Source organism: Callospermophilus lateralis, chromosome 13, assembly GCF_048772815.1.
Source record: "Callospermophilus lateralis isolate mCalLat2 chromosome 13, mCalLat2.hap1, whole genome shotgun sequence".
In the NCBI taxonomy this organism is placed as follows: Eukaryota; Metazoa; Chordata; class Mammalia; order Rodentia; family Sciuridae; genus Callospermophilus; species Callospermophilus lateralis.
In genome coordinates this window covers 35,042,649-35,066,755 of record NC_135317.1, presented here as the reverse complement: position 1 = coordinate 35,066,755, position 24,107 = coordinate 35,042,649, and the positions used below count along the sequence as shown (strand labels likewise).

General features: G+C 35.3%; 1 protein-coding gene across 4 annotated transcripts in view; it reads right to left on the bottom strand.

Moving 5' to 3' along the window:
* Positions 1 to 24,107, bottom strand: part of Nebl (nebulette) — a 329,606-nt gene that overhangs the window by 94,374 nt on the left and 211,125 nt on the right. The window contains exons 1-3 of one of the 4 annotated variants that reach the window (XM_076831543.1): positions 5,021 to 5,068; positions 2,686 to 2,773; positions 2,518 to 2,589 (exon numbers count right to left, since the gene is read on the bottom strand). The exons of the other annotated variants lie outside the window; for them this stretch is intronic. Coding sequence (XP_076687658.1) covers positions 2,518 to 2,589; positions 2,686 to 2,766 — 153 coding nt within the window. The 5' untranslated portion in view covers positions 2,767 to 2,773; positions 5,021 to 5,068. Of the gene's footprint in view, positions 1 to 2,517; positions 2,590 to 2,685; positions 2,774 to 5,020; positions 5,069 to 24,107 lie in introns of those variants that run through there. 4 annotated transcript variants of the gene reach the window in all.

Sequence of the window (24,107 nt, the reverse complement as noted above, 5' to 3'; positions counted from 1 at the left end):
AAAAGACACTGGAAGGTGTGTGTTTAAATTTGAGACCAGAGGTGGGGAGGTTGGGGTGGGAGTGCAGAACTCATGCACTAAATTAAACGCAGGACACCAATAGATGGCACAATGAGAAATCTAATACAGGCTCGACTAAAATTCCAGTCTAACTGCCGCATGGCCTCAATTTTTTCTGTTCCAGCTTCATGATTGGTGCATTTAGATAACTCTGTAGCCACAGTGACTATAAGAGAGACAAGAATTTCAAATTTAAGTTCATCTGTTCCCAATTAAAACACTGATGACACTGAGAATGTATAAGAAAGTTATTACTTAATGATAGATTTAACCAAATGGCTCAAAAGCTAAAAGTTTAATGGAATCCAATATGCCAAGTCCTTCAAGGAAGAATTAAAACTCATTCTTAAAAAGACTGTACAAATTTCTTCTTTCATTTTGTGTATGGGAGTTTTTTGTTGTTGTTATTGTTTGTTTTGTTTTGTTTTGTTTTTTTGGTGAGGAGACAAAAAGATTATTTTTTCAGGTTCCCCAATAATAAATATAAAAATTCTAAAAATGGGGTATCTTGATAGGTATAGAATTCTATTTGCAAACAGCATATGAACATGTACACTGATATAAATTAAATCAAAATTATCATGTTCTAAATATTTAAGTAGTACAAATGTCTGTTACATATCATAAATCTATGATAAATAGAAACTACTTCCATATGTTTGATTTCACCTAAAGGGGATAAAAATAACATGACCTTTGCAAAATGATAAAGGCTATCAGGCCTCACTAGAGGTTGGTTTTAAAGTCACTGTTAAGTGATCTGACTCAAAATAACTCCGACAAACTGTCTAATTAAAGTTACTACTTCAATCCTAATAGTATATTGAAACTATTACAATGGAGGCCATAATAATTACACTTCCACAAAAACACCAAAGCTGGAACTATCTCCAGAGTTAGGAATTTGCAGTTTCAAATGACAGCCTTACTAATGCTAATATTAGTATCATAAGTAAAGATAAAGCTAAGATAAACTTTGCATGGAAAGCTAGAGTGAGAGATAACACAACAGAGAAAAAAAGAGGGCTTTGTGTTCAACTCTCAGAGCTTAACTATGTGATCCAGCAAGTTACTTAACTTCTGTGCCTCTGTCTCCTTGCTTCTAAAATGGAAAAACAGACCTATCTCATAAGCTGCAATGCCTGGCTCAGAGTACTCAATAAATCCTAACTGTCAATGTCATTCCATTATTATTTCAATTTACGAAGAACGTTCACATACATAAGTAGCTTATTACTATTAAGTAATAATACAAAGAAATACTTTATTTAAAATTTAATTAAATCCCATGTCAAGTATATGGAAAGGGTATGATTCATACCCCCACTCTTTGGCTCTTTCTGACAAATCAGAATGAAATGAAGAGTCATATATAAAATACAATTGGATGGATGGATGAAAAGGTAAGTTCTAGTTGGGATATTTAATAACAGCTAATATTTATTGAGTACACTCATGTTCAAAGAGTATGCTTAGCATTTAATCTTACTATTATAAATATTACAGTTCATAAACTGAGCCCCACCAGGTTAATAACCTTCCCAAGGTTACTATTGAGTGGATTCAGGCAGATTGATTCAGAGGACCTGCTGCATGGTACCCCATTGCCCACGATGAATTTGAACACAAACACTTTTCGAATATTCTCCTCACTCTGCTCATTACCAACAACAGAAATAACCAGTACTGTCTTCATCTCTCTAAATGAAGACACAGGCATGTGTTTACAGGAACCAAATTTCCTTTATACCAGCAATTCTCACATCTGTTTATGAGGATCAGCTGAATTTTCATCCCTAGTGACTAATGTTTTTCTTTGTGCTTCTATAATCCTAGTTTGCAGATTTACTAAATAGGTAGTATGTGCATTTCAAATAATTTCAGGATTCCCTTGAAATGTAATAGCAACTAATCCCATTTACTGAAAAAAAAAGTGCTCCTTTTCAGTAATATCATCATCTAGATCAGGATTTTCAATATGAAGTTTAAAGATCCTGAATTGTAAATGGATGCTATATGCATATAGGTATATGCCTTTTCTTGGTTTGAAAAATGATTGCATTCATCAGATTCTTCAAAAGGCCCTCAAAAATATTAACAATGATTTAGCTAGAGAGCCTCCAGACCAAATTACCTCATTATATTAATTTTAGTCTTTGGGGTTCTCAAATGGAATAGGCTTTGCAACCCAAGGCCTTATGAGTTCATGGCAGAAAGAGAGCAAAATTCATGAGAGACAGGATTCTGGATCATGAAAGGGGAAACTTGTTCCAGCAGAAATTCTCTGTAAAGGTGACCTTGGGGAAATCACTTAAAATTTCTGGACTTAGTTCCCTGGGCCTGGAAAATAACTGTATGTTACCTAATGATGTCAGGGTTTTCTCCCCAGCTCTATGATGACATAACTGTTCCACACCTGCAATGCAAAGTCACACAGAAGTCACCGGAGCCACTTACATCACTAATGAGTTCAGTGCATTTTCTGGCCAATTCCATGCTTAGGTCTTCAATAACAGGTTTTGGGAATACCTGTTCAGAAGAAAAAAAAAAAAAAAGGAACATTTTGTCCTCATCCATTACAGGAACAAATTTATTCTTGGTTACATTAAGTGCTCTCTCACATACCTTGTCTTCTTCATCTTCTTCTTTCTCTGAGTTTCCCTCTTCAGTTTCCTCTTTCCCAGCCTCAAAAGCAGGGTCCCTCATTCTTACCCTGTCAAAATATTTATATTTTTAAACTTCACTAGTGTAGCATCTTTTTTTACAAACCACAGCACACTGGAGCTCCTATGTGTCTCTGGTGCTCAGGCAGGAATGACCTTGCCAGGCGTCATCCCTGGCTCACACTTCACCCTCCTTATCTCAATGGAGTGTGAGGGAATGGAATGGATCCCAGGGCTCTGCCAGGGTCAGCCTCACAGGAGGAAAGAACACTTTCTCAGGCGAAATCCAATCTGACAAACTTAAAGACAACATTCTTCAAACTGGTTAAGAAATCCAAAAGAGAAAATTTATCTTTCACTAATTCAATTCATTCATGAAACAGTTTAAAAAGGAACTTAGAGGATCTAGGGAAATTTCTCAGCTAACGGTGCTCAAGATACCACAGCCCAAAGCCTGTTGGCTGTTATCACAAAGATTCCTCAACTCTGTCTAAATAAAACTTTCTCTGGAATGTCAGCTCTGATTCCATATAGGGAACTTGGATCATTCAGACTCATTTCATTAACCTAAATTAAACGTTTTATGAGACATTCACATACTTTCCACAACCTAAAAAATCCCCCTCTTTATATTAGCTTATTAGGAGCTGGTAATTTATTATGAAAAGCCCTTTGAACCACTTCAAAGAATCTATTCTGAGTTAATTATGACTGTTAATCTTATATTAGGGAGCATTGTATTGTATTAATTGTAAACATCATTAAACATGTGCAGTTGCTGTTAATACATGTTGATATATCATTGAAGAATTCTAGAAACATCACTGCTTCAAAAAATAATAATCCTCTTTGATTCTGCTCAGTGTGTCAATTTTCCCAAATTCACTAGTTATTTGTGTATTCCTCAGTGCTTACTACACACTTGGGAAAAGTTGGAAAAATAAACTATCACAATATTTATTATGGGATATATGTCACCAGTTATATTACTAAATATATATTTCTCACAACAAATCCTCTATTGTCGATTTAGGCAATTTAAGACTCAATGTAATGCATAATTTATTCATTGGCTATTTTAATCATAAGGTGAATTTATTTTTACAAAGCAATAGCACATTAGTGTTAGATATTGTAAAAATACCCTACGGTGAATAATGAAACTGCTTATATAAAATGCATCTTCAATCAAAATAATAATTCCAAACAGCCAAATAGAATATCATTTTCTCTTGATATGCAATCTAGTTTTCAACTTATTAAGGCCTTGGCCTTAATAAAAAATAAAAATAAAAAAACCCACCATTCAAGACTTGCTGGATGAACTCTTGGCCTTACCTAAACTGAAAATTCTGACAAGAAAAACATCCCACATAATTGTCAAAAATAGATCATTTCTCAAATTGTGTTTCATGAGGGAAAAGTCCAAAACAATATTTGGCAGGAAAAAAAATAAGTTTCTTAAACATGTTTGGGAAACCTGTATACTAATCCCTACCTGCCTCTTAGAAATCCACATGCCATAATGACATTTGGATTTTCAGCCAAAAATAGACCTGTTTAGGTTTCCTTAACCTGCCATTTCCCAAACAAGAATCCTGTCCATTCATCTCATCTATCTTTTTTTTTAATGACACCTGTTACCCCAGAAAACTTCTTTTTTCATTCTTCTATAAAGTATTATTTAGGGAAACACTGCTCTATTTGGACAAAATGTCATGTTCTAAAAGAATTATTGGTATTGTCATGAAATTATTTTGCGGGGAGGTGTGAGCCACATCTCCAGTCCTATTTTGTATTTTATTTAGAGACAGGGTCTCAATGAGTTGTTTAGCACGTCACTTTTGCTGAGGCTGGCTTTGAACTTTCTATCCTCCTGTCTCAGCCTCCCAAGCAGCTGGGATTATAGGCATGTGCCACCGTGCCCGGCTATGAAATGGTTTCTGATACAGGTTAAATTAATGACATTGCATATGGTGCTTACCAGCAAAATGCCAAAAAGAAACTGTTCCTGGCATGCTGAATTTGGAAAGAGGCATGTCATGCCCGCCTAGTGCAGCAGATTCTACAAGGAAACTCACTGGGCATTATACTTGTTGCATAAGGGGAAAAACACATGGACTCTGGTCATTTCCCTCAAGGTTCTGCCAAAAGACTATCGTAATATGCTGTAGAAGATCTATTACATGAATTTTAGAGAGGAAACAAGTTCAAGGGAGTAACAATTTCTAAAAACTTTTCTTATAATCTTCTAGAAGTACAGAGAGGAAATCAAGCCAAAACTGCCTAAGGCACACCTCTCGGCTCATATTTGAGATGACAATGCTGACGTTCCTGGTGGTGATGTCTATTCCCCACAGTGAACTGTCCAAATCGGGGCTGAGCAGCAACCATTCTCTTGTTTCCCGTCATTCAATGAGTTCTTATTCACTCTCCACTATGCTGCAGGAGAATAATCTGTTGAGATTTAATGCACAAAAGTTTCAAACACAAAACCAAATACAACATGCATTCGTTGTGAACACAAATTTTCCATTTGAGATTTTAGAATCAGAATTTCAAAGCCAGTGGGATCCTTAAAGAAAATGATATACCTACAGCCCTCTCTTTTACAGAGGACAAAATTAAAGCCAAGCAAAAATAAACTATCTCCTTTGCACAGTTATTCAATGGAGTTCTATAATCACAACCTAACTAGAGCCCTGTTTATTCAAAATACAAGTATTGTTAGGCTGGATACGCTGCTTGATGATAGAAGGATACAATGGTGAATAAAACATGTTTTGTGCTAAGATTAGGTAGGAAATAAAAAACCCATCATTCAAGACTTGCTGGATGAACTCTTTAATGGATTGTCTGGCAAGCCGCATACACCATTACTTTTGATTGAATGCATCTTTCTTCCTTTCACCTATGAGTATAATATAAAATTCATGTCAAGTTTTCTCTAAAAAATTTTAAGCTCTGCACTTTATCACAGCAAAGCTCTCCTGTCAGTAGCGCTAAAATCTGACTTGGGGAATCAGAAAAGTGTTTTTCATGGACAAAGTTCCCTATCATCTTTTTTTAAACCAAGTTTAATGTTGTATTCTAGTACATATTTTTACCTTGGGGTACCCCCGAAGGGAATATCTGTACAGTTGCTAATCCCTGTTACTTATCCTGCACTTCATTTATGTTGTCTTTTTTTTTTTTTTTTTTAACTTTGGTCATGTCCCAATGCTGTGATACAGAATGGGACCAAGATGGGAATCACATTCCTTATAGTGAGACCTTCAACCTCCAGGTCTAGATCTACCATATCCTCTAGGGGAAAATTATTTAATCCTTCTTTGCTTCTAATTCTGCATAAACAGAAAAACTAAATTACTGTAAGTTAATAAATGGAAAGCACTTGAACAATTTCCAACTAACCAGTAAAGGTACAGTTACAGGAGAAGCAGGGTTTTCTCATTGAAAAGGGTGAGACTCTGTGCCATCAATATCATCTTTTTTTTTTTTTTTTTTGGAGGGGGCGCTGGTACTAAGGAGTGAACTCAGGGGCACCTGACCACTGAGCCACATCCCCAGCCCTATTTTTGTATTTTATTTAGAGACAGGGTCTCAGTGAGTTGCTTAGTGACTCGCTTTTGCTGAGGCTGGCTTTGAACTCACGATCCTGCTGCCTCAGCCTCCTGAGCTGCTGGGATTTCAGGCATGAGCCACCATGCCCAGCATCACCAATATCTTCTCAAAGGTAAGAAAGGTCTCCCACAACCTGAGAGCCTAAAGATAAGAGCGAAGATATGTTTTTATGATATACGGGTCTTTCAATCTTTCTGTAGTTTGATATGTATGCATAGGCATCTGTATTTCCATAGCAACTGCTAAGTGGGTGACACCCTTCTCTGGAAACACAGCTCCTGGCCAAGGAAACATACCTGCATCAGCACTGCAGTCACAGAGCACCTGACTGTCCTCAGTGTCCTGAAGGTCACACATCCCTCAGTTTTTGATGTCTTAAACTTTTTTCACTTCTTTCTCCTTTCTTTTCTTCCTAGTGATAACTAGTGATAACGGATGTGCTCTTCCTCAACACCATGACAAGGGACTTGTAAATGTAAATTCATAAACAAATAGATCAATCCTGAATTGAAATGAAGGCATCCAGGGGGTGTCACTAAAATATGCACCTTGGTATGCTGATTGTTTTAAATTGAAGGAACTTGGGAATCTTAAGATGCCGGAAGAGGCTCTCTTTATCTACTGCAGACTAGACCTGCCAATGATAATACAAACTGCCTCTACTCTGTTCATTTATTCAACCAAGGAAGAGTAAGGTCATATCATAGAAGAGACTGAAAGTCCAACATCACCCCCAAGAAACCAGGAAAATTCTGTCCTAGTTACCATTAGTCTCTAGGCCCATTCACTTCCCCTGAAAATCATTTCCTCTAAAACTGCCCTTCCCCCATGAAGAGGGTATATAAGCTTCTGAATCTCACTGGGCCATTGGGTACTTGTCCTTCCGTGATGCCCCCACCTACATAGTAACCTGTATGCCTTGACCTCTGTTAATCTGTCTATTGTCAGTTTATCTCAACAAACTCAATGACTCAAACTTCAGAGAGCAGAGGGGAAGTTGCTTCTCTGTTAAGGAAAACTTGCAGAGATAAAATGATTTGATTTTATACTAAAATGAATTCAATGAATATTTCTTATTATAAAATATCTATCCTAAATGACCAGGTAAGAGAAGAACTAACTTGCCTGATTCAATTTCCTGTTGGGACAGTTTTTCATGCTCATTTTTAGCTGCCTGGTTTTATTTATCACTATCCCTCAGAAAGTTCCTACGTCTTGATGGAATCCCAAGCAATTTTACATTTGCCACATCTTTACACATCACTTGGCATCTGCCCAAAAGAGAACTTTGCTAATAGATAAGTGGGAAAGAAACAAGAAATGAAAGCACTCTAGGGCAATTTGTCCTCTTTATAAAAGAGATGAGTTCTGCTTAATATTAGCCCAGTCTATTTTCATAATTTACATTAATTAACATATCTTCTTTTTAATGGCTCTTTCATTACTGTTTGTTCATTAGAAATCAAAAGAACACAAAGCTACCTTAGTAATCATCACGATTACCACTCGTGCTACTAAAATAAGATTTAATAGGCTTGTTTATATTTAATTTCCATTTTCACACATATAGATCCTACATATGTAGCCAGATACTGAAGAAAGAGAACAAGCAACTGCAAATAATTGGGGGCATAACAATTATTTGATGGAAAGGCCAAAATTAACAGGATAATTTTTTTCTCATTGAGAGACGAAAGGTGCTCCTATTCACTGTCTATATTAACATAAGCATCCAATGAACTGGTTTAATTTGCAACCTACTTGAGATGTTATTTCAATGATGTTAACACCATGATCACTCCTGCAATCCCAACCCCAAGTAGAACCCCAACGTTTGAGTGGTCTACATGAGATTTATAACTAGAACCAAAAGGTCAAGTCAGATAGAACAGTTTGAATACCACCAAAATTATCTCTTTTCTAGAGTATTGTGTGAGACGTGTCAGGAATAATCATGAAGGGCCTTGAAATTGGCATATAAAACAAAACAAAACAAACAAACAAAAAAAACCTAGTGGATATCTTATCTAGAGCTGTCATTGGGGCCATTACTGTTCTTTCACTGCCTTGGAACTACTTTAAAATTCCATAAATTGTTGAAAACTAAAAATAATACAAATTATCCTATGTACAGAAATGGAAATTAACTGTGTCCTGGGGAACACAATTGATTATTGCCCTGCAGACTGACCCTTTTTCATCTATTTATAAATCTACTGCAGCATTCCCTATTACTCATTGAATTTTAGCTCTGAAAATGTACCTTTGACCCAACTGTAACATCTTACTGGTGCCCTCATTTATTAGTTTTGAAATGTGCTTGTTTATGCTTTAGGAAACTCATTTTTTAAAATTTATCCTTTAACAGTTGTGACTTATTTAATTATCCTCAATTCCTTCTTTAACATTCAGCAAAAAATAGAAAGGAAAAGGGAGTCTTAGAGAAATCTCTTTTTTCTCAATTGTAAAATAGCTGTAAAAATTTTTTGGCATTTATTAAAATCAGCTTTGTTTTGTTTTATTTTGTTTTCAAGTCTGACCTCTTTTGACTTTTGGCAAATGCCACATATGTGCTTGTACATATGTACATTCACACACAAAAAACACGCACAACACACCCGCGCGCACACACACACACATACACACTCACTCTCTCTCTCTCTCTCTCTCTCTCTCTCTCTCTCTCTCTCTCTCTCTCTCTCTCAAGCAGAGTTAATTCACCACAGCTGCCAGTTCCCGCCTGAAAATCATAAAAGGCTTCAATAAATGCAAAGACTTAATTACTTCTCACATCTGGAAAAACTTGAATATGAGAGTGGATTTATTGAAGAAGCTCTTGGCTTGGCTGTCAACACCATATCCAGAGCCAGAAAGAGAGCAGGCTTGATCACTCTTGGCAATTCTTTAACCCATTCAGAGATAGATGATCATCAATTAATTCATAACATGGCCTGTTTACATGATTTATGAATTTTATGAAAACATAATAAAGTAAATAATTTCCTAGTAACTTACGGAGAAAAGCTGTCTTTGTCATGTTTTGGCAGTTGGGGGTGGGGGATGATACATTAAACTGTGGAAATAATGAAGTCCTTATATTCAAGAAACAAAGGAAAGACTTCGAGAGACTCTACAGCATAGTGAGAATGGCCATTAGAACAATAACTTACATAAACACATGCAAAATTAGATAATTTGGCTCTTTCATGAGAAAGTGTGATAAAATGTTTCTGAAAGGGAACTAGGAAAGTTACATGAGCTCATTGAAAGAAGACTTAGCAGAAACTAAGAACTGGGCTGATCTCCGCCAGAAAAGAATATTTAAGCTGGAATTAAGCAAAGTGATAGGATTCAGGGAAGGCATCCAAAGAGCATTTGCAAAGACCCAGGGACAAGAGTTGAAGGGACCAAAAGTTCAATGTCATTGGAGCTTATTCCAGGAGAGAAGAGGGAAGAGGAGGAGCTGAGGATCCTGCAATGGCCAGAGACCTCAGGGGACAGCGTGATGAAGTAAATGTATGGAAATCACTTATCCTAACACAAAAAGCTTAAGCTGGTTTGAACCATGAACCCTTTACAAATAACACAGTTCCTGGTCAATTAACTGTGGAAGCAGCAGCTTCGCAGCTACTCTATTCCCTTTATATGCCTTGAACTTAATTTTTACCTCTCTCTGTTATCATCAGCCAAATGAAATACTCCTTGTGTATCTGGACATTATGAAAATTCCTAGTGAAGAAAGTATTTTCAGGTCTATTATGTCTTTGAAGGAAAATACTCAGGGGAAATCCACTTGTATTATGTGTGCCCAGAAATAAATGAAATTTCTGCTAAATGTGTCTATAATATAAATCTTACACTTTTACATTTCTATAATTGCAATTTTATTATTGAAATGTACCTCTTTTCCTACTCTTTACTAAATAAGTGACATCAATGTTTATACTTGAATCTTAAGCATCGAATTACTCATACCTACATTTGAAAATGATTTCTATCCTGAAATCGTGATTCCATCATACTGTATGTAAACCAGGAAAAGCAATATTGCCAATGCCCTCACATTCAGAACTATTGAAACACTAATTCCTGAGTATTATTCCAATCATTTCTATCGATATTTTTCATGTGTAACTCAAAATATAATATAAAAATGGAATGATAACTAAAGTGAATATCTCGTGAACACAGTTATAAAGGTAGTGATGTTTTAAAATAATTGTTACCCTCCTAAGAGTGAGAACTGGTTTAACATACACATTAGTGGTAATTACTCTCTGAGGCCTTCATAATCTTTATTATTTGCGTGTAAATGTGTACTGGGTGGGTGTGGGTTTGTCTTCATCCATTCATTTCACTTCAGTATTTCTTGTATGCTAGAAACATACAAGAAATGGGCTAAACACATAATATAACAATAAAAGTTGGTCAGTTTTGTTCCCCAGTACCTCCCCTTTTCCTCCTCCTGCTCCACTTGCTCTACTGGTCTCCCTTCTCTTTTCATGATGTCCCCCCAACCCCTGTCCTTTTTCCCTTTTTACTCTCACTAGCTTCCATATATGAGAGAAAACAAAACATGAGATTTTAATAAAGAGATTGATGCATCATTTAAAGAACCCAACATTTCACTGGAATGAGATTCTTTTAAAATTTAAAAAAAAAATTCTAATACTCAACAGAAAAGATCTTGAGCCATAAAGGAAAAGAGTATTTCCTCATTCTGTTCCACAACGGACCCAGCTTCTCTCCACGGAGCCAGCAAAGTGGATGCTTTAAAGCTGCTGGAATCTTGAATAACATCCAGATGCAATGAAGTGCTTTGAATCTGAAGACACTGTGATGTGAAATGATATTCAAGGTCTTAAATTTTATTTGTATCCTCCCTCATCCAAGGTCTGCAGAAAATTTTGGAGAAAGATGAGCTGCATATAAAAACGGAGGAAGGTAAATCCAAAACTTTTGGGAGCCCTCTCTACTGGCCCCTATCCAGTACTACAAAAACCTACTTCCCTCCAATAAATGATTACTTTATATATAAAATCGGATTTAATCCTCACAACATCCATTTCACAGATGAGGACCCTGGAACTTAGAGCAATAACTCGCCCAAGTTCTCCAGCAAGAGATTCAAACTCAGGTCTTATCTGCTTCAAGGTGTGTAAAACCTACTAGACCACAGAGTAGTGCCACACTTAATGACTTTTATTCCTTTATGGTGGTAATATTATTATTTTCTACCATCTCCTTCTATTTCCAGCTTCAAAGGAATTGCCATTACTGGTGATTATTTAGAGGAGAGTACTCCTTGCAGAATGGGGACAATTTGGTCCCTGTGATCTGTGAAAACGAGGCTCCATAGGAGTTAGAAGAAGTGGTAAAAAGCAGGCAATAAGGAAAGCATTATGAGGATCCTTAATCTGGCAGCAACCTACCTTGAGAAATTTTTCTGATTTTCATTCATTAATGATACATATATAAGCAATAGTCAACTGGTAAATGTTCAACTATCATCTCTCCCAGAGTTTAAAGGGGTTTTTAAATAGAAATGTATCTTCAATTAAAAATAAAACAGCATTATCACTGAATTGGGACAAGCCTCTGTCAAGCTGATATGAGACAGCATCAAAACGTACTGCAAGTAACAAAAGCTTACATCTAATGTTAAATGGACCAAGAAATGTCAATCCACCTGAGGCCAATCTTCCCCATGTTAAAATGGGCATTTCAAGGTCTGCAATTATGCCCATTCTGCTCTTAGTACTTATCTGTACACTGATGAAATCACTCTAAACAAGATTTCAACCTTATTTTGGGCAGCACTTTTCATATTGATCACCAGAAACCAAGATCATAAAGTTTTACTGTGGTATTCTTAATAGTCAGGAGTCAGGCAAGATTTTGTACACACAAGTGAATCAGATGTAATAAATATAAGGGGCAGATTTTGTTGTATCCAAATAGATTGTCTTTGATACACAGCTGCCTTGATATCCAAAAGGATATTACTTTTCCTCAAATGGGATCCAATACAAAAAAGTTTAGAATGTACTAAATGTTCATTGGCAATAGAGTTAGATAGTGGCCTTCATACCATGTTCTCTGATTAACACAAAACTACTGAATACAATTGACAGAAAAACTTGAGAATTCTCTCAATTTAGGCTAGCATATTATCATAAGTTCACCCCAAAATATTTGAACAATGTCTACATAAAAGAAATATTGCTTTCATATTTACTTTAAGCTGACATGAAAATTTCACATAGCAATATATTTTTTAATGCATGCCCTATATTCCATTTCTTATAAATCTAAACATTTTAAATGCACAAAGAAGCTGCTTTATGGTTTTCTATGACAAACTTTCCTCCGGAGTGAACTTTTTAAAAGCACAATTCTACTCTGAGGATTTTACCTAAGTTTAAGGTTGGCTGAAAAGGAAGTATTTTTGCTGACATATGATGAAGTAAAAAAGATATTGTAATTCATGATCTTCACTAGACTTTGATACTAGCAGAGTATTATCAAATTCTATTAAGTTTTTTTTTTTCCCTATAGAAACATCGCTATATGTACTTTGGATCAAAGTTGTACCTGCTTCCTTATTTTAACATTTAAAACAACTGTTCATGTTTTTCCTTTGTCAGTTCTTTCTGGTATTTGTATTACTGTCTCTCCTACATAGTGTCAGAAGTTAAAGAAAGCTCAGAAATTAATTTAATCAAGGCAAATAGCTAAATTTTATTATCCCGTATTAAACAAAGTATTTATAAGTGTAGGGTTTAAAAAACTTAATATAGTGTTATATTTTCTTAACGAACTTTATGAGATCGTTTAAAGACTATCTGATTGCACATTAAATGTAGCCAACTCAAAAAGCAAAAATTTTTGTAAAAATATAGATCACCTGTATTATAAATCTAATCTTCTCAGATAGGATTGCAGAAGACTTTAAAATAAATCTTTAAAAATTATAAAATTTTACACTTCAACTAGTTCTTTATTTAATTTATCAATTTATTTATTTATACTTTAGCTCAGCATTTTAAAAAGTTTTTTTTAACCTTTCCAAAACAAAGCAAGGGTGAATATCTGTTTAAACAAACAATCTTTGTTTAAATATGCATAGGTTAACATTTTCATAATATAAGAACTAAATATTTTTCAAAACATCATCAAAAATGAATAGTATAAATTATATTACAATATTTAATAATGTTTGTATTTCAGAGACAGCACCAGTGATTATATTGGGGACCACAATTTGACCAATTATAACAACAAACTCATGCAGTATGTAATAATGGGACTTCTGCTCTAGTTCTTTATGTTCTATTCAAAGAAATAAACACATGTGAAGTATCATGAGGTTATAGGCAAACAATAATTGATAGCAGACGTTTATTTTCTAGGCTGGCAAAAACATTATGGCAGACCAGACCAGGATGACCAAGAATTGAGAAAAGTCGAAGCCCGCTAGAACCTCATCGAATGAACCACAGAGATTACAGAGATTCATGTGCAAAGGCAAACAAGGAGAGTGTCGTTTCATGTGAGCAGAGGAAAGCATCAACACTAGGTGGATCCTAAGACCTGAGTTTAAAATCCTCCCTCTGCACAAATTAAACCAATCTTTCCAGCTCAAAGACAGTATGATTATCATATGTATCTACTTATCTACTACAGGCAGAGCATCCTTATCCAAAAATCCAAAATCTGAAGCTTTCTAAATGTTTACATGAGGCCATAGGTAGGTAATTCCACCCCTGACTTCATGTGAAGGTTCACAGAAAAAACACAGATGCACTAAAAATATATAAAATTATCCTCAGACTATATGTATAAGGTGTACATGGAACATAAATGAATGTCGTATTTAGATTTGGGTCTCATCCCTGTTATATATATGCAAATATTTCAAAATCCAAAACACTCTGACACCTGAAATATTTAACTATAATAAACTATGATACAAAGAGTTCAAAGATAAAAATATCATCCAGGGAAAATTCTTTTTCAAACTTAAAAAAAAATGCTTCTTTTGTTTGGTGTTTTCTGCTGTTTGTTTTGGTCAAAGGGCAACAGAAGTAACCTATGTGAAACAGTAGGCATGATGATAAGCACTTGACATATATCATCTCATGGAAGATGCATATAGAAGACACATAGCTTCTAGAAAGTAAATACACTGGAGATCTCCAAACTGAAGCTCAAAAGTAGCATCAACATGACTTGATCCAAGATCTTCTGTATATAATTATATATCATCTCACCATATAACCTGCTATATGCATTTGACTCTGTGAAATTGTATTGCTGAAATGCACTTTTTAAAACTCCCTTTTGTTATGACTATAGTTCAAAATCTAAACAGGTATGACTGGATGGCTAATAAATCCATTCCCAAAAGACATCAAAATATTATAACTATTATAAAACCACAGTTTTTAAACAACCGAAGGATATTCTCATAGTTGAGTTTTAAAACTAGTATATTTAAATTAAGTACATATACATAAGAAAATATAAGTGAGTTCCAGATGCATATAAAAAAGAGATGTATTCCCAAGGCATGAAAAATCATCAGTGAGGTAACCATGCTTATACTATATTCATGTCTGTGTTCCAAATCGATCTAAATATAATTAGTGGGAAATTAAATTCTGATAGAGCCAAGAGTATGGCTTTGAAAAGCTTTTAAGCATTTATCTCCACAGTGATCTCATGGGGAGTTCAAGCTTGCTTTTCAGGCAACTACACTGTCCAAAGCTCTAAAAAGCAAATATTTAGCATAGCACTAGATCTGTTACAAAAAAAAAAAAAAAAAAAAATCTTTGCATTTTGACTTAATAGAAGAAAATAATTTTCATGTTATCACAAATGGAGAAAGAAATAATTATCCTTAATAAGCACTACCTTTCTTTATCTTCAAATTTAACTAACATTCTTTCTCTTAAAATCACAATAACTTTCATGACTCTTCATAATAACAGTATTTTATATTTTTTGCAATGTGAATGTGTGAAAAACTAAATATCACTTTTTAAAAATAAACTACATGGCCCACACACTATATTTCATATTATTTCTGTTTTGATGTTTCCAGTTGTATTACTAGTCCCCCAAGGAACACTTAGACACTGTGAATGACTTATGGAAAAAAATCAATGGCATTATACGTTTGAAATACAAATGTACATTTGTTCGTATATATGGCATGTTCAACATATCAATATTCAGAGAACAATTTATAAATGTTAAATGATTGCAAGAAATAAAGAACTGGGGAAAAAAATCCAGCCTTTCACACTGAACGCTCTTATAATCTAGAAGTAGAAACAAAGTAATTAGAGATATAAAGAAGTCATCAGAGAAGTACGGAGTGTTCTGACAGTGCAGAAAACTGAAGAAATCCCAAGTATCAGGAAGATTCTAAAGTTTCATGAATAATGTCTTTGATTGTGCACTTATGATGAGTTTTGTTTTTTCAAAGTGAGAAAAACGGGAGATTGGAAGACATGTGCCAAGCAAAGACAACAGAACAGCCACACCATGGCCCCATGAGAGACAGGTTCATGTGACATGAGGCATACAAAAGGCAGACTGGAGACAGCTTCCAATGTCAAAGCAACATTTTTTTTTAAAAAAATCATTAGTGCATTGTAGCTTCACCTAACAGTGGGGTTCATTCATTTAACCTATTTGGAAATGCATATAACATAGTTTTCTCCATTTCAATCCTCAGCGTTAAGGCAAATATTTTATATATAATTCCATCAGAAACCTTGAGTCACAAAGTTTTACTCATGAAAGTAACATATAAATCTAGTACAGAATGATCAATCCAGTTGCAGTGTAGATAGGGTAAGCTGAAGTGGGTTGAAAATCAGAAGACTGTTGCCAAACTGTCTACGTAAGAGGTAAAGACCTAGGCCAGGGCCCTGGAAGTGATGAAAGAGAGAGATTTGGAATGTATTAAAGATGTGAACTGCACAAGAGACAAGATGTGAAGAATGAGAGGAGAAAGGTAGCGGGCAGGTATTGAGAGCCACTGTGAGCAGAAGGGAGGTGTGTTCAGAAAAGGAAATGGGTTGAGTCAAGATGGAATTGTTCCAGTGGAGCACCAGCCATCAGTTAGATATACAAAGAGTCATGACTGAAACCAGGACTCAGTTCAGAGTGGGAAGTCAGAGTTCAGAGAACCACTGGCAAATCTAGGAGCAAGTACCTAGAATAATTTTCAAAGGCATCTCCTAAAGAAAGGCAATTTGTTCCCCGCAAGACACTGCTGATCCTTCACTTTGAACCTGGGAAAAGGAACACTCCTGAAACAAGGTCTCTCATGAGTGAGAGAAAAACTCCTTTACAATTCTTAAGCATTAGCATAGCACAAAGCAAGGACCTAAAAAGTAGAAGAAATAAATGAACTCTTTATGACAATAAGATTTTACCAACAAAAACTTTTTAAACATTTATATGCAAGCCACCAGATTTTGAGATTTTTAAGGTCAATGTTTGAAGTCATATCTGCAAGCTAAAAGAGCATATTTATGCCCAGATAGTAAATGAACATTCTGTTTAAAAAGAGCTGTTCAAATTTATTTCCAAATATTATAATCTTATAACTCACATACACAGCATAGAAAGAGATAAAGTACTGTTGTATTGTGATAAGCGCTTATTAACTAACTCAATTCTCATTTCAGAAATTTTTAAAATGTAGAACTAAAAAAGTCTATAAAAGTTGTAAGCCTTTTATTTCCTGAGTGAGAAGTGAAACAAAATAAACCACTGATAATTACCAGCCACCCAGTCTAACTAGATGTTTAATGACAGTGAATTGCTAAATTTTAGGATTCTAGAATGATGAGAAGAACTTTGGCTTATGGAATTTCCACATCTTGGTCTATACACCCTTTAAATGTACCTGGGAAGAGACAAAAGAATGGAAGGCAGAAATGGAGATAAACTATCAGATTAAAATTTTTTTTTTAAATTGGGGCCAGGGGGCTGGGGATGTGGCTCAAGCGGTAGCGCGCTCGCCTGGCATGCGAGTGGCAATGGGTTCGATCCTTAGCACCACATACAAATAAAGATGTTGTGTCCGCCGAAAACTAAAAAATAAATATTAAAAATCTCTCTCTCTCTCTCTTTCTCTCTCTCTTTAAAAAAAAAAAAAATGGGGCCAGGTTGTGGCTCAGTGGTAGAGCGCTTGCCTACCATGTGTAAGACACTGGGTTCGATTCTCAGCATCACATAGAAATAAATAAATAAATAAATAAATAAATAAATAAATAAAAGGTCCATCAATAACTAAAAGAAAAAAGATTTTTAAACTTTTTTAATGTATATATGACAGCAGAATGCATTACAATTCTTATTACACATTTAATTTAAATTTTAGGACTATCTAGAGTCCTGTTATGAAATCTTTCTTTGGTAGCTCTGATGAAAACAATTTTAACTTTTCTTTTTTCTTCCCTTGATTAAAAGCTTCTAACCCTGTTTAGGAATAAAAATGTGTCTCCAACTAAAGTTCTTCCAGGCAACAGTCTGATTATACACCACCACTCTAGTGATGGATCAATGATATTTGACAAAGAATATATGGTCCATGTCCTGCAGTGAGTTGACATGCAAGGAAATCTATTACAATTTCTTTTGACTTTTTTAGTTCTAAATTTTAAGACAGATTAAATATTATGCCCAGATAGTAAATGAACGTTCTGTTTAAACAGAGTTGTTCAAATTTATTTCTAAATGTTATCATAATTTTATAACTTATTTATAAATAAATAAATAAACTAACCTATGGATCTATAATAGTACATGTATGCTATTTATGGTCAACACAAAATATACAGGGCAATGGGTGTGAACTTATTTACTGAAAGAAACCATATGAAGAAAACAGATGCGTCCACAGTAGAGGGAAGGGAACGAAGGGAGGGAGGAGGGGAAGTATTGGGAACTGAATTACAGCAAATTATATTCCATGCTTTTATAATGATGTCAAAATGAATCCTAATATTATGTATAAATTTAAAAAAACTCATAAAAGATAAAAAACAGATGTATCAATACACTAAATTTTAAACCTCTGGATTGAAACTATACCTCATTTAGGCTAATACCCAGTATCTATCTAGCACAAACATGATAAAAATACAGTATTAAATTTTAATAAAATCAGCTTATAATGAATAAAGACATGAAAAAGAAATCAGCTTTAAAAGCCCAAGTTCTACCATTTCCTTCTCTCTCACTACACATACACAAAAATCACACTTAGTGTTGTTGGCAAAGCATTATCGTCTGTAATAGCCACTAATATTGCAATTTCACACCAGCCTGCCACATTTAATTCACTTCTTTCTTCAAAATGGCCTCTGTATTATTTCTCTGAGGGAACAAATCTATAATGGCCATGGTTTTCATCTTTCTTACTGATGTGTCTATCCCTGCCATCAAGAGAAGAAAACGCAACTCACAATGCTGAGCCAGCCTGAAGCTGAGGTGGTTCTGGAAATAAGTATTTTATTTACTTCAGATTGGACATAAAGCTCCAAAGTATTCACATGTCAGCCACACATCACTATGAATCATGTGACTCTTTTGTAACTTGGTATTTGGAACAATGTGGGAAGGGTCAGGAAAAATGAAGGTAGTTGTGTAAATTTTGATATAAAATCAAAATCCTGCAGGGAAGATGTTCGGGTCAACCCAGAAGGTCAACTCTCTCTGAATATCATGTAAAACACTGAACAGCACAACTACAAAATTAATGTGTTTCTGTCTTTTTGTAATATCTGAAGGAAAAATATTTTTAACTCACTCCTTTTTCCATTTTTTTTTTTTTTTTTTGGTACTCGGAATTGAACCCCAGGGGTGCTTTACCCCCTGAGCCACATTCCCAGCCCTTTTTATTTTTTAAGACAGGATCTGGCTAAGTTGCTGAGGCTTAACATGAAACTTGGGATCCTCCTGCCTCAGTCTTCCAAATTGCTGGGATTACAGATATGTACCACCACACCCAGCTAACTTCCTCTTCTTAATATCTGGTATAAGTAATTTAATTGTGTTGAAAGAAATGTGATAGTGTAAATAAAATTTAATATGATCACTTCTGATTAAATATTAATAAATTAACAGGGTCCTAAAGGATATATGCAGGATACAATGAACATAGTGGTTAAAACAGATGTTGGAATAAACATAGTATTTAGAATCTAAGCTCCATCACTTACCAATTCTGTGAGGGTGGGCAAGTTATTATTTTCTCATAGCAAAGTATTAATTCCTCTTCAATGAATCTGCAATAACAAGGACCACATCTTCAGAAAGATCCGTGATAAATCAGATAACATACTTACAAGCACTTGAATCAGTATACTTAAGTAGTAAAGAAATACTTAATATTTTGTCATTCTCTCAAAATTTTTTCCAGTTAACATGATCATAATAAAGCACCAGATCATGCATAGAGAAATTCTGGAAGGAATTAACCAAAGAAATGATGCCATTTCTGGCATCAGTAATATGGTTCCAGACTGTTTACTATTGCCCATTTCAAAAAGTTTCCAGTTGTTATAAAAGGTACATTATTATGATTAAAAATAAGCTAAACTGTGCATTTTTTTAAATAATTGAAACCAAGAAAATATTTTATGGCAAGAGAAGACATACAGCCTGGGTCTAGGTCCTTGTTGGTTTGTGTTTTGTGAGAACAACACACTTTTTTTTTTTTTTTTAAGAAAATCATATAGTTTCATTCCTAACTAGCTGGCTGATCTTGGATGAGTCTGTACAACCCACTAAGCCCACTTGCTTTTTTTTTGCAAAATGGAGTAAAAGCAGCCCATTCATGGAGTATCTCTAAAAATGCTTTCATTTCAACTATGTTTCTATAGTCATGGGAATCATATCATTTTTAAAAAATAATTATTTATTTATTTAGGTACTGGGGATTGAATCCAGGACACTTTATCACTGAATTCCATTCCCAGTTCATTTTATTTTTTTTATTTTGACACAGGGTCTAAGTTACTTAGAGTTTTGCCAAATTGCTGAGGTTGGCTTTGAATCTGTGATCCTCCTGCCTGGGCTAACAGGCAAACACCACAGCTCCCAGCACCATTACTTTTGTTTAAAAAGATTTTTAAGACATTTTATAGTCTTTGTTATCAGATCTGTGTACTAATAGAGCATTAATAAATAAAATAGCATAAACAAGAACAAAGCCAGTGCATATGAAAAAGGACATTCAATATGGTAGATGTCTTAATAAATAATGCTAGAGCATCACAGGAAAAGTAATTGGATCGACTCCTCATATCTCACACCAAGATAAATTCTAAATGGAATCCAAATCTTAAATATGAAACCATGGGAGAAACCATTGGGGAATTACTTTGAAACTAGAAGTGGGAAAAATCAAAGTGAAAGGGAGAAAATAAAGACAACTCAATATGGTCAAAAAAAGACAGATGAACAGTTCACAGGAGAAAAGAATCACAAGGGGCCATCAGCATAAGACAGGTTGCTCAACCTTGCTAAGAGGAGAAATTCAAATTAAAATGATATGAGATCCCACTTTGTTACTTTTTGAATGAGTAAAAATTCCAAAAGTTTGACAACATACTCCAATGGTGAGACTATGAAGAAAAATACTTATGGAAACACCAATGGTTCAACCCCAAAGGAGGGCAAATTGGCAATATCTAGCAAAATCACATAAGTATTTGCTTTTTAACCTAACAGTTCCCTCATAAAAGCAATTCACAAGAGTACTATTCTGATAATATATATACATATATATAGGAAATGATAAATGTACAACATTATTTATTATAACAGTAGTAATAGCAAAGAACTGGAAATAACCCAATGCTCATCAACAAGAGAGTGGCTAAAGAAATCACAGTATAGTTGTATAATGGAGCTATCAAAGGGTACAAGGCAGATCTTCGTGCACCTAATAAGTGATCCATAGGATCCATCAATCAAGGAAAAAGACATGTACAGAAGTATTTGCCCTGTCTGTTACCATTTGGGAAGAGAGGGAAGAATGCATGTTATATAAACACTCTGACTTACATGTTCAAATAAATGAAGATAGGATGAAGCCAAGCTAATAGAGAGATCTTCAAAAATGAATTTTTACCAAGAAAAGGAAAAACATCCAAGAAGAAATGAAGATGAAAACTAGTATCTCTTCCAATATATTTCATTTTGTAATTTTGATTTTGGGTAACCATGTTAACATTTTATACAACTAAAAAATACAAATAACAAAACAACCTCTAAAACTCAAAATCACACTGAAATGAATAGTTTGAATTACATATCAACTTAAGTGACATAACTATGTAGAAAATAATTCTAGCATTTTGGCATTCTACCTTCACTTTATTGGGTACTAACAGCATTGTTATATTGAAAATACTATATTTTTATCTTTCAAAAAACATGTTTTTACTAGCTCTGACCACTGAATCCATCCAGAAGAAATGGCAACCTACTATCAATGGGTAATCAAAATATTAGAAAGACTATTTTCAATCTTTGTTCATGAACAGTCTGAGATAACCACCAAGAAAGTGAGTTTATGCCTTTTCCTCCCTCAGGAAACAATGCTAACACTTTAAGCTGTTAAATAAATACAGAGTAATGCTGATCCATGCCAAATTTTTCAAGTCTAAGGTAAAGTTAGAAGAAATATTCTCTCTCTCTCCTCTCTCTCTCTCTCTCTCTCTCTCTCTCTCTCACACACACACACACACACACACACACACACACACACACACACCAGGTTATCATCCATTTGCCTCTAACAAAGCTCCATGGTCCATGGTCTCTCTCCTCCGCCCAGCTCCAATCCCAGGAGATACCCTGCACACAGCACTAACTCCCTGCAGGCTCTCTCCTAGTTAGGCTAAGGGAGGAAGGAATGAGAAATGAGAAGGAGAAGAGAGAGACAGAGGTATTTCTTCCCCACCTCCTCCCTGACTCTGGTAGTGGTTTCATCCTCACAGGTCTGACTTGCTCTAGGTGGGCTCTCCCCCACAATCCCAGTTCTCCACAGGCGTCAGCCAAAGGGTACCCCTCACAGCCTGAAACTCTGAGCACATAACTCTCCCTTAAACATGCCCACAGCTCTGTAAATTGCTCTTAATTTCCCATCAGTTGAGTTTACTCTGTTTCTTGCCCCACTCTGACCAATATGTGAACACATACACACACATACACATAAGCACACACCTATGGGCACACAATCACACACACACACATATATATGCACATATACACACATGCACACACAAACATACATGCATATGCAGGTATATGCAGATAGATATGTGTATATATGGTTATACCTATATGTCCACACATTATGCAAACATACTTATATTCATATATTCTATTCACATATACACACATAAACAAAATATGTATAAATAAGTATATATATAATTATATATGAATATACAAATATGCCTGTATAAAGTTGCCCAAAAACCTTACTACGATTTTACGTGAAAATGCATTATTTTTGTTGTTGTTGTTGTAAAGGAAAATAGAGTAGTTGATGGTCTCCTAAGTATGTTCCCAAAATTTCTATGGCTCTAAAACTTCATGACTCCAAATCAAATGTCTAGACACTGCATGACTGAGTAAAACCCACGAATAAGCCATTGGGTCAAGGGAAGCATGCACCTGGAGAACAGGTGTCAAGGGACAGCATCTCAGCTCTGCAGGAGCCAGGTATGAAGAGAGTCAGGACCTGAATATCTCCGTGTCTTGCTGACTCCTCTGTGCGCTAGGGATGGGAGTAAGAGCCCTACCAACCTCACCCTGTTTTGTTGGGAGGCTCCAACTGCACTAAGTGCTTCAGAAACATTAAAAGCATGAGAAAGATATAACTCATTCTATTTAATCAGGATCTGTACACTGATATACCAATAAATTCATACAGTGTCACTTTTCGCCCCTCCCTCCCCCACCAAAAAGCCAACTCATCCACTTAAGAGCACTCAAGACTGAAACAAACCTTGACAGAAAAATCCAGTCTATTTCTTCTAATCAGCAGGAATGCATCAAAACCATTATGGACAGATGGGTATTTTGTTCTATTTTTAAAGACCTCCAGGGAAGGAGATTCTACAAACTGTCTCGGCAGCTCGTGTGCCAAAGCATTGTAGAATAACTTATAAATATATGAAGAGTTGAGAGGGCCTCCAGCATGCCGCTCAGCATGGGCATGCCCCCAGGAGCACCCCCACACTGCTAAGGAACATTCTGAAAATTCTAGCCATCCCTTTGATTATTCCTTCAGAAATTAAGTCGGGAAGTTAAAAAAAAAAAAGACGATTCTGTGCTAACAGAAAAGATTCACAATAATATAAAATGAATGATAATACCAATCACAGAGATAGAATACTTCATAAATCAGGGTGGGGAAAATGGAGAGAAGCATTTTCATCCTGGCGTGTAATAGGTGCTCAAGAAACACTTACCATGAGTGTTAAATACATGTATTCTGACAAGCACAATCTGCCTCTCGTCCATATGTGGAAGAAATGTTTTCTTGATATTCTATCTGGAAGTGACCACAGCATGTCTGATTTAACACGGAAGCAACAAAAGTCTGAATTTCATTCTTTTGTCCAGGTACTGGCTCCCAACGCCTGTTCTCTACCAACATAGGTAGACCCTGACTTAGTTCTAGGCCTCAGAGCTCTTCCTATGCAGGAACCCAGC